Source organism: Erpetoichthys calabaricus, chromosome 7 (genome assembly GCF_900747795.2).
Source record: "Erpetoichthys calabaricus chromosome 7, fErpCal1.3, whole genome shotgun sequence".
Taxonomy (NCBI): Eukaryota; Metazoa; Chordata; class Cladistia; order Polypteriformes; family Polypteridae; genus Erpetoichthys; species Erpetoichthys calabaricus.
This window is the reverse complement of record NC_041400.2, coordinates 163,110,447-163,122,823: the sequence shown is the minus strand read 5'-3', so window position 1 is coordinate 163,122,823 and position 12,377 is coordinate 163,110,447. Positions and strand designations below refer to the sequence as shown.

The window sequence follows — 12,377 nt, the reverse complement described above, 5'->3', positions numbered from 1 at the left end:
ATGCATTTATAATTCAATATGTGTTTTTTTCAGTTTTTTTCTTACTGATACATATAAAAATAGTCCATGCTTTATTCTAATTTATAATTCACTAAATGTTTCATATTCATTATGAGGAAATTGGGTCATATGACAGAAAACTGTGAAGTCTTACTTTGGAGTGCTAATTCATTATCTTGTCCTAAAAGGTACAATTTTATTGTAACAACAGTTATTTATACATTTTTCTTTTTTGATTGATTGCATTCAGATTAGTGTGCTTGGCAAAGTTTCATGTGTTTGCAAAATCAATAATACAAAGTGGCCAGTATGTGATTTTATTTTAAGGGCAACAGAAATCACAAAAGTACACTTTTAAATGTGTTAAATTATTCATCAAAGTAAGTTCATGCTGATAAAGAAACATAGAAGACAAGAAGAACTATAAAGAAAAATATTATCTTGCACAGCTTGCAATTCACCCAAAAATATTTGATCCCATCAGTGTCACAGATTTCACCCATATTCAGTCGTTGTGTCCAGCAGGCCTCCTACACTGCTGTGTTTTTAACATGTGCCCATTAATTGGGTATGAAAACTGTTTTGATTACACATATGATTACATATTATATCATTGCTTAAAATTTTTTATATGATTAAAGTAAGATAAAACATTATGTAGAAAATGCATCACAATTAAGAGAGGCAGAGAGCAAGAAAGAGACACTACAATGAAGATATTTGAAATTTTAGTTGTACCGGTCCGGTGCTGCTAAGATTCACACCATCAAAGAGACGGTGATTTATTTATTTTTTTCGTGGAGATTCCAGGGTCGCACCCAACTTAGGCCTGACTCGCACACACTCACAAGCAGAGACACAAAACCAATGAATTAATAAATCTATCTATTATATAAAAAAATCTTCGGTCAAGACGTGATCATCTCAAAGAGACACTTTGAAGTCCCGCAAAACTACCTTGCATGTCACGCCCTACTTACAAACAATTTCTCAGAGACACTTTAACGTCCCGCGAGACAAGGAAGTGAGACAAAAGGACAGCTGCTGTACAGGCTTCTAAATGATCGACATGCATTGCGACATGCAGATCACGCACCATGGCACAAGCAGCTGCTGTACAGGCTTTTAAATAATCGACACGCATTGCGACATGCAGATCACGCACCACGGCACAAGCAGCTGCTGTACAGACTTTTAAATGATCGACACGCAGCGCGAAATGCAGAACACGCACCACGGCACAAGCAGCTGCTGTATATGCTTTTAAATAATCGACACGCAGCGAGAAATGCAGAACACGCAGCTTGGTAGCAGCAGCTGCAAGCCAGCAACTGATCCATCCACATCTCTTTAGCGTGCATTTAACACCCCGCTTCACAATGCGAGTGGCAGAGACGCAAAGTGGCAAGTGTGAAGCGCGCCTCCCATGGGTTGGGGGGTGTGTGAGCGAAGCGAGTAGGGGGCAAAGCCCCTAGTAATATATTAAATGAAAACCTAATACACAACAACAATAATCAGACAAACATCCCCCTTTTCCCTATGGCAATACAGTTGTAACATAACAATGAACCACAGCAGTAAACACTCACAACAACGTCCTTATACAGTCCAATACACCAAAAGCAGGTGAATTGTTATGGTGTGAAGATGAGAAGCCTGAGAACAGCTTTTGCAAAAAATGAGTGAAACAGTCCTACTGGTAGTCCTGAGCAGCAAGGGGTGAGATTTCCAGGAGTGCTCCTTTTGAAGCACACGATGATAAATCCACCACTATACACATGACAGGCAGGCATGAGACAGTCCATTGATCCTAAAGGGAAACGATCCAGGGCACAATTGACTTTTTAGACGACACGTTGGACAGGATACATAAAAACACCTATTTCCTGTTGTTCCAACAGGCCCCCCTTTTAAGTTTTCCCGCTGGCCTCTTTCATCCCCAGCAGCCCCTACTTCCGTTTTAGTCATCCTATGCGAGTAATCCCCCTTGGGCTGCTGGGAAATGGAGTTCATCCCATGGTAGCACTGCTACATAATTATCTGAAAACTTTACTTTAAATGTTAATGGTGTCAGATTAATTAATTTGTTCATTATCATATTATTTAAAGCAGAGCCGTTCAATCCATTATTGGCATATTGGCAGGCACTCTCTGAGGGGCACCATTTATGAAAGTTAATGGGTGCATACTCCAGACACTGAGAATGACCCCACTTGTTGTTGAACTCTGATGATGCTGAGTGGGCTCTGTTATCCGCTGTGTGCTACTTATGAAAGTAAAAGTGTGCACGCTGCATGTACCAAGGGCATGCACTCCTTAAAGTCTTCAGTATGTAGATAGATAGATAGATAGATAGATAGATAGATAGATAGATAGATAGATAGATAGATAGATAGATAGATAGATAGATAGATAGATAGATAGATAGATAGATAGATAGATAGATAGATAGATAGATAGATAGATAGATAGATAGATAGATACACACAAAGGGGCATTGTTTGTGGTACTGAAAGGACACTGAGGGGGACAAATTCACCCCCAAAAAGGTCATTGACGTCTAATAATACCAACAACCTGCTTTGGGCAATGAGGGGCGATGTCCATCCAACCCGCCTAGAGCTCCAAATGAGCTTCGACCACCACAGATCTAAAGGCCCTGTCACATTAGCTTAGTTTTTCAGCCATTTTCTGTCATGGCCTTCATTTTCATAATTCTAGTGAGTCAGAGGCAATAGGCAGCATGTCCCATGTGAAGGGCAGTCATGTAGTTTGACATACCCAGCAACTGACACCAACTAGTCCTAGACTTGCTTTGGGTTTGATTTTGTTTTTAGTCATATGAACAGGCTCTATGAACCTGACAGCTGACAACCAATGAATGCTCATCTGAAAGTACAATGCATATAATGTGAAGGAATAAGGAATGTGAGTGTTTTGAACCTCACAAATTGAAGAGAGGCTTATCTGTTTGATGCCTTGCACTTTACATACCAAAACAGAATGTACATAAGAATTAGGGGATGAGATTGTAGGTGAACTCAACATGCCTGTTAACTCTTCATACAGCACTGGCTTGATCAGGCAGCATGCTATTATAAGTCAGAAAAAGGAGCAAGTGCGAGTGTGCTGGGAAGTCGACAGGCTAAGTGATTTTCATTCGTATAAAATGACATGATCAGCAACTTCAGTTGGCAAGTCTGACATGCCCTACAACTAAAAGTCAAATAATCTGACTAATCTAATCATGGCAGCTTCAGGTGCAAGGCAGGAAACAATCCCAGACTTGTCGATTCCAGTCGATCACAGGAAACACTTGTGAGTACAATCACTAATCTATATGGGAACAATTAAGAGTTTAAAATCAACCTAACATGCATGCCTCAGCTTCCCCATTTTTGCCTTTTCCTGAAGTTTGCGTTGTTCCTTAGAAAAGTATGGGGACTCTGTGTTACATTTCTTATGGTTGATTGAATGGTAATGACAAACATTTTATCTACATTCGATAAAGCAACATATGTTATAGTTCTTCCTTCACTTGTGAAAGAAAAACTTTAAAAAAAGAATAACACTAGTTTCTTTCTTTCTTTGTTGTACCAGTTGTACCATTGACTCTTAATACAATGACCTCATGTTGTTTCTTAGTCTTGACATTATGCAGTTAGTGTCCCCAAGATAACCCCAGTGTCACAATGTGTTCATTTAGAAAAACGTCTGTAAAGTTTCTTTTTGTCTGTTGAATTCAGCTATCTGGCAGAATTCTTTGAAAATAAATTGCAATGCTATGAGTATTCATTCACTTTTAATGTCATACGTTTTGTGTAATAGGAGCAACAATATTACACAGGGACACAAATGGAACTTGTTAGGGGTAAATTTCACCCAAACGTTAGAATTTTTCTTCACACAAAGAACCACAGACACATAGAATAAGCTACCAAGCAGTGTGGTGACTTTAGGGACCTGAAAAACTCGACTTGATGTTTTTTTGGAAACATGAAGTAGATAGGACTTGTGAGCTTTGTTGAGCTGAATGACGTGTTCTCATCTAGATTGTTGTAATTGTCTAAAAAAGTCAAAATAAAATTTAAAGCACTGGGTCATAAATGAAAAAAAAAATCAGTAACACTTTAGTTTTAACAAAACCTTTACCATACACATTTTTGGGTCTTCATAACACTTAAAAACCAACTGCAATGTGACCTACTAACGCAATGTCACTTTGGAGTGGTCTGTTATGGCCAAACTGAGATACATTTCTCTAGATATTCCATATTTAGTATAAGAGCTGTAAATTATTCATATTAGCAAGTAGTTTTACCATTATGTCAACATGCCAGCACTGCACAGAGACGAATAACCTGTCTACTGATCTTGTATAAGTGTTATGAAGGCCAAAAGGAGCCTTTGTTAAGATCATGTTACAGAACAGTAAGTTTTGCAGCACCTAAACTAAAGTGTTACCAAGAATTCTAATATTCCAGTGCTTATAAGAATGATGCTTGTATTAGAATAGGTAAAAGCTCAAACATTTCTTGTCTCTAACTTCTTCTGAAACATGTAAAGAAAAGCTCTTTTAAAAAGTAGAAGCCATCACACAAAGCAACACTGTACAATCTTATTACTGTCTGATTGTTTAATGAAGACTTTTTTGAAGAGGCTCTAACTAAGTCAGGCCTTGTATGGTACGTGACAGAACAGAACACAGAGTATATTATTGCGAATCTGAGCAGGCTGCTGATCAGTGTGATAACCCACAGTGCAGTCTTTTGACATTTGCTAAGTGTGTGAGGTGAACACATTGAACACCCATGGTATACATTAACTACATCACCATTCCAGCAAGTAACCATGGAAAAGACAGTAGTTTCTTGGCTAGTGAATGATTAAATATTAACGAACTGCATTTGCTTATTTTGTTATCCAGCAGTGTGAATTTCTAATTGCTACTAATCTGACTAACTTCATTTTCTGAACTGAGCTTTTCATAGACTAACTGCTGGGGCAAGTTTTTTTTTTTTATTTTTATTAAAACATTCAAACTTTTTTCTATGAATAAGCCCAAAATCTAGGCCGAAAGGTTCCCCCCCTGTAAACGGCTCAAAACACAGATCCTTCATATACAGTATACCATACCTGCTCTACCAGTCTTTAGAAAGCTTGATGTGACAGCTTTGAGAACAACGAAGTATTTGTATCATAACTTTTAACTGTTTAATTTCAGAAAAAACTACAGAATTACAATTGAGAGGCGAATCCAGCGAGAAGAATGCGACATTGGGAAGCATCGCCAGCTGAGAGAAGACTCAATTAGATCTAATTTCTCAACAGCATAGAAATGACAAAGGAAATGCTTGTTATCCCACCAGGCGTCTGAAGGGATGTGACCAAAGACTTTGGAGGCTGTTGAAGAAGTCCTGTTATTTAAGAAGTTTAAAAAAAAAGTTGTTTTTTAATCTCAATTTCTTTGACATTCACACACTCAGGAAAGTTGTATTGATTATATGGTGTAACTTAATGGCATATCATCTCTGTAGAGACAATGGTATAATTTAACTGTCTAAAGCTTTTTAAAAGGTAATTTTGAGTTTTGGGTAGTAACATTTCTGTCATTGCAAGTATACATTCCATACGAATATGCGCTCTTGAGTACATAATTGTGTTATTTGAAGTACCGAGAATTAAACTCGTAGTCAGTTACAAATGCGAGGGATATATTTTTATATATAAAAATGAATTTTAGAAAGCTGAAGGCAATGTTTTCTTGTTTTGTTAGCAAGGCATCCTTTACCCAGATAATCAATAGCATGTCTTGTAAACAAGCGAATGTAATGTTTATAGATTAACATTTCTGACAAAAGAATGTAGACTTATGGGAAATCATATTTACATAAGTTTAAAGCATAGCAGGGACTAATACATGTCACATGCTCACCAACGAAGAATTCAAAGGAGGAGCATTTTCGTTTTTGTGAAAAAAAAATTGATAATGGAATGCAAAATAATTTGTTCTACCATTGTCTGAGAAATCCATGCTAAATACTGTATCTTAGTCCAAGATAAAAGTTTTATGTTTAAAGGGCATTCTTTGTCTGTGGCAAAAAATGTATACTTAATCACAATTGCTTTTCTTTTTTATTGTTTTTAACTTATTTATTTTTCCTGTATACAGAAGTAGTTAACTTTTTTATCCAAACCAATGCGATTTACGGCTAGAATTACATAAAACTGCGTTTCCTTTGGTATTCATTATGAGTATACCTAGACCATCTTTGAATATTCCTGGAAAATTAAATTATGAGTTCATTGGTACTTACTTTTATTGGGAGCATAGTATGACACTTGGTTTAGCTAGCTTCTTTTTCATTATTTTCAGAAAAAGCAGGCAGTTTTGTAGGCCTCACCTTGTCAAATTCACATTTTGCTTGCACCTTGCATCGACATTTGTTATAGTGAATTAATTTTATTTGAAGCGCTTTGAAAAGAAATTGTATCGGTAAACTGACACATGCATTTAATCTTTCTGTGTATGTGGTGAGTTTGTTGATTATTTCAGCTTCTTCTTAACTATATGCTTTGTTGGTAGAAATTTAACAGTACCATCCCCATTAACAGGATTCATATTTTTAATTTGTTTTAAATTTTCTGCTTTGTAGTTTACTTGCTGCTTCGATTTCTTCTACTATTTGCAGCTTTTCCATAAAACAATCTATCACAGATTTCACAAATTTTATGCTCCATGATCAAATTTTAAACCAATTAAAACAAAAGGTTCCTGTGGTATTTCAAAGTTACCAGCTTAAAGAAGGAATGAATTATATAAAATATTACGGTGCACCATATACATAGAAGTCTCCATGCGTTTTTGCTTCACATCACAATTCAGCTTCTTCATGACTGATTAAGAAAAAAATGACAATTATTAACACTTTGAGGTGCATAGGAAGAACAAATAAGTACACCTAACTTTATTTCTTATTTGACATAGAAATTTCAGTGTTTGAATGTGAGAAATTTGATGAAAATGCTAAGGGACTTGTGGCAAACAAATGAGAAAAAGGGAAACAAATCTCCAGTGTAATACAAATTTAGGTGAAATTGAAAATACAAGCTGTTATTAACTGCGGTGGGCTGGCGCCCTGCCCGAGGATTTGTTCCTGCCTTGTGCCCTGTGTTGGCTGGCATTGGCTCCAGCAGACCCCCGTGACCCTCTAGTTAGGGTATAGCGGGTTGGAAAATAAGTGATGACTGAGTTCTTATTAAAAGAAAATCAATAGCAGACCTACAACCTTATAACGTGATATTAATGTAATCTGCTTGATTCTGTATTAAGCATGAGATGACTTGATGTGAAATTCTGGATGGCGCTCCAGCACTAGGGTTACATTGCAAAATTGTCAGTGTTAAATGAGCTCATGCAGTATTATAAAGTCATCGTTAAAAAGTGCACATGTAAAAAAAAATAATGCACACATCCTAAGTGTACATATACAAGTAGTGTTTCCATGTATACACTTTAAGCATTAATTTAATAGTCATGATTTTGCCGAAAAGAAGCTATTAACAGTATCTGCTCTGAGGTCTTGTCCAGTGACTCAGTGATGTTGTTTGGCCAAAAATGAATGCAATTCCAAAATGATAAAGAAATTTTAAAGAGAATTGGATTGTAATAAAATGTCATCATTTGGTAGATGCTTTGGAAGTCAGAATGGCAAATGGATCTAAAGAGGGAATATTAACACTAGGACCTCAAATTTGGTTGAAAAAAGTCTCTTTAATTTAGACCACTATGGTATACCCTCACTGTATATTGGTAGACTCCTCCAAGACTTAGTGGCCTTTGTAGTGAACCCTGTTTTTGAATAGTTAATGCACTTAGAATCCAAACCGATGTCACATTACGTGACTTGTAGTCAATGGGTGCATTAGATCTGCTGACTGCAGTTGCCAGTCCTGTCGGCAAACCAATTTACATGACAGAAAAATGCTGGACAAGTGTCACATTTAATATCTAGGCATCAACCTTCCAGCATTGTCGTGCTCATCCCTTTTTATCTGAAAGACAATAACACACTGTACGAAGAGTTAAAAGGTATGGCCGACTTCACTCTTAATTTCTGCCCTTTTTTTGTTTTTTATTTTTTCCATTCTGTCATGGTACATAAAACACAAGACATCAGAAAGACAGACAGAGCTTCTCTTCTGTTTGTGAGGTCCAAAACACATACATTTCTTTTTCCTCATCACTGCATTATATGCAGTGTAATTCCATTGGTTGTCAGCTCTCATGGACACACCAAGTCCGCCCCTATAATTATGATTTTGACAGAGAGAATTGTGGATTAGTTGGAGTGAGTCGCAGGGCATGTCACATTATGAGTCTGGCCTTCACAGGAGTGCGTTGTTGACTGCCACCGACTCACTAAAATTATGCAAATGAAGGCTACGACCAAAAATCGCTGCAACAGTGCTCAGGTTGCAGCTCTTTGTGTCTGCCATTATTGTGCAGGTTCCAGTATTTGAGATGACAAAGTGATTTTCCTGCGACAAGTAAGTTCAGTAAACAGATATGAGGATGGTAGAAAATGAACTGCTATATAAGAAAAGATGATGTTCGGTTAGTCTAAAACATGCAATTCAGGGATCAATTGGAACATATCCCATTAAAGTAAAAAATAATAAAATTGAAAAGAAAGAAAGAAGATAATAAACTAAATAAAAAATGTCTTTTTTAAGAGATTGTCCAAGTAGAAACTAAAGATAATATTGCTTCTGCCTCTCCACTGAACATTTACATAAATACAATAAACACAGAGTAGAGATAGAAGAACAAAGCTTATTTTATAATAGTTAAGGTGAACAATGCAAGGAACTATTACTTGAGAATTTGCGGATATCATATCATACAGGAAAATCGTTTACCTTGTAAAGCAACCACATTAAAATATAATAATAATAATAAAAATAATAATAGTAATAAATGAAAGATCTGCTTGTAGGTGGATGATATTTGCTTTTAATTTAAATTTTTATTAATACAATGCTAGCTTTTAAGATTATTTTAGTGAAGTGATGCTTACAGCTGAAAATATATACCTTTAAATATAATTGTATAAGTTACTCAAAGAAAGAGCTCAGAATTATTTGAATACATTTTACCTTGTGATTTATTCAGTAAAAAAATATCCTTTGTCTTCTGTGTTCATTAGTTTTATATAACTACCCCTTTGTAGGTTTACTGTGAAACCTAAATACTTCAGATGAAATACTTCAGTAAGATTTTAACAATCATGTTAGCTTAAAACTACATACTGTATATGAAGTAAACATTACTTTGTGTCCTAAAATCCTGGACAGTGTTCTACAGTATACTGTATGTTTGCTTTGTGTATAGTAGACTATTTATAGTATATTATTTTCATTTACTATGCATTTTTAATTCATTTGTCAACAATTATTTTTTACTGCATCTTGTTAAAAAGCTTTGGAGGCAGCATAGAACATAAAAGCCAAAAACATTTGGAGTTTGTCTTTTCAATGTTGCATTATTATATGCCACTTTTTCAGATTATGTATAAGGTTACCAAGACAACAAAATTCAATTTTATTGATTTTTTTGGAAGTAAAGTTCATTCTTTATAATATTTCACTGTATAAATTAGAATTACACATTTCAATGGATGCATTTTTAGTAACAAAACTTAAGTCCATAAGTAAAGCATTCAGAATGTTGTAGCATAAGGGTCTTTAACTTAACTCAGTCGCTTCTTCAGCTCATGTAGTTTTAAATGCCTACATTAAAAAAAAAGAAAACTTGTTCTTATTAAACTATATTTACTGACATTTCCTGACAAAGCGGACATTGCCATCTCCAAAGCTCTGCAAAATGGAAAATAAACTATGTACGCTCTTTATTTCACTGTAGTGCAAGATACAAGGTTTTTAATGACTGGTTAGTGATTTTTTTATTAATTAATTTATGGGTGTATATATAAATATAGTACACATAACACCAGTTTTTGAAAAATTCAAATTATTAAATTCACTTTTGATAATGTCGATGTAAACTTTCAAGGCACATACTCTTTATTTCACCATGCCGTGTTATAAAGTGTAACATGTAATAATGTGATTAATGATTACCTTGTTGCTAACTTGTTGTCACCCAACAGCCTTTATGTAAGATATAAACGGCCAGTTTTTTCTTTAAAGTATTTTCTAGACACTATATAACTTTCTCTTCATGAATTACTAAAATGTAAGTTACAATGTTAATCCATATTTTAACACATATGGTGCTGTCAAATTAAAGACATTTTCATCATGACTTAAGATGTGCAATGCAGAAAATGTGCATCCGTGTAACAAGCAAAATCTGTAAACATGTTTTGTTTGCTACTGTGCTCTGTCTTTGTGATGCCATCTGCACTAGCATACAAAACGTAATTTTTTACTACATCAAAAGTGTAATTCCTTATTTGATCGTGACTCACGTTTATTGCCTTTGTAACAGTGATATACGGCATCTTGTGGATTATCAGTCTTTAAACAAATCCTAGAGGGCCCTCTTGCATGATCTTGGATATGTATCCATTCTTTTAAGATGCAGTAGACAGTTTTACCACAAATATATATATATATATATATATATATATATATATATATATATATATATATATATATATATATATATATATATATATATACATATATACTACATACTTATACACACACACACACACATACACACATTTTTTTATATATATATATATATATATATATATATACAGTATATGTGTGTGTGTGTATATATATATATATATATATCTGTGTGTATATATACAGTACATACACACACGCAGACGCATGCACACACACACACACACACACACACACACATTCACATATATATATATATATATATATATAAAATATATGTATGTATATATATATATATATATATGTATATATATATATATATATAGACATCACAGTTAAAATAAGCTGTTTTTGTACAGAATTAAACTTTCTATTTGGTCTTACAGTGTGGTTGTATTAGTGGCAAATTCATAGGGACTTATAAGCAGTTTTTTAAAACAATTTACTGGGTTGGGGGAAATTATATAGCTATAGAAAAATTGGACTGATGTAAGTAGAACTATCTGCATATAATGTGATGTTATTTATTGATACTGTTTTTGTAGAATTTTAATATTCTTTCTCTGTAGATATAAACTCTTGGTTTTCTTGTGTAATATATTTTATTGAAAAAAAGGTTTGTCATATTAAAAAATTGCCTTTTCAGAACTTCTCTCAGATAATATACATTTGTACACACTGCTTTGTAAACATTTCCTGCAAAAAAGACTGAAATGTGAGATATCACAAATATTATGGTATATTGACAATAAAAGACGGAAAAAAAAGTATGTAGTATCTCTTTGCCGTGACAAGGATTTCCTGTGTATAAGATCTGTTCTTGTCCATGTCTTTTCTTTTGAAGTATCTATAATGCAAACAGTATGTGGTATTTGACCTTAAAACCACACTGAATTAGAAGCACACCCAAATATTCTTTCAAGTTTTCCGTAACAGCACTCTGGTTTGATGCCTGAGATGTTTTCAAATCTAAAAAGAATAATAAAAGAAAGATTAAATTTCATCCAAGGTTGTGACCTCTTTAGTCTGCTTTGTTTAACTGATTACATTATCCAAGAGCTCTCTGTGGTTGTTAAGCATTCATTTATATTGGGAAATAAGTTAAAGAAGCATTGATAAAATTCCTAAACTCTCTGATTAGTCTCCATTCACTAAGATTAAAGTACAAGTATAACAATTTGTCACATTCATAGAATATTTGAGTAGATTAAGTATTTTCATATTATTAACATTGTGAATCACATACAGAAAGAAATAAATGATAATTGGAGATTGTCCACACCCAGATGGCCAAAAGAATGGTACAACTATTTTAAAAGAAAGCATTACAGGCAGGATAAACGAGGGAGAATACAAACTACAAATAAACAGATGAAAGCAACATTATCTGACCACTGTAGGGAGGCCTGAGCCTATCGGGCCGGATGGCTCCCTCGCTTTCCCACCTCTGTGACAGCCTTAAATCCTTTTTTGTCTGCCAAGTGAACAACTGCCTCAACTTTCTTTCCAACTTCATACTCGGTGATACCTTTGGCCTAAGATCATTTTAAACTCTATGTCGGACAACTTCTGGTGTCAATCTGGAACCGCTTCCAGAGTCAGGGGCAGCCATACTTTGCTGCAGGGATACCAGGTCAGAGCTCCCTGTTCATGGAAGTCTTCAAATGACAGTCTCTCGAGCAGCCTCCCAGCTGCCCATTCTTTTAATGGAACACCTT

The 12,377-nt window shown here is 34.8% G+C and overlaps 1 protein-coding gene across 4 annotated transcripts in view; it reads left to right on the top strand.

Annotated features, from left to right (window-relative positions):
- Positions 1 to 9,546, top strand: part of npr3 (natriuretic peptide receptor 3) — a 105,099-nt gene extending 95,553 nt beyond the window's left edge. For all 4 annotated transcript variants that reach the window (XM_028805643.2, XM_028805642.2, XM_028805641.2 and 1 more), the window contains exon 8: positions 5,225 to 9,546. In XM_028805643.2, coding sequence (XP_028661476.1) covers positions 5,225 to 5,336 — 112 coding nt within the window. In that variant the 3' untranslated portion in view covers positions 5,337 to 9,546. The remainder of the gene's footprint in view (positions 1 to 5,224) is intronic.
- Positions 9,547 to 12,377: the final 2,831 nt, after the last annotated feature.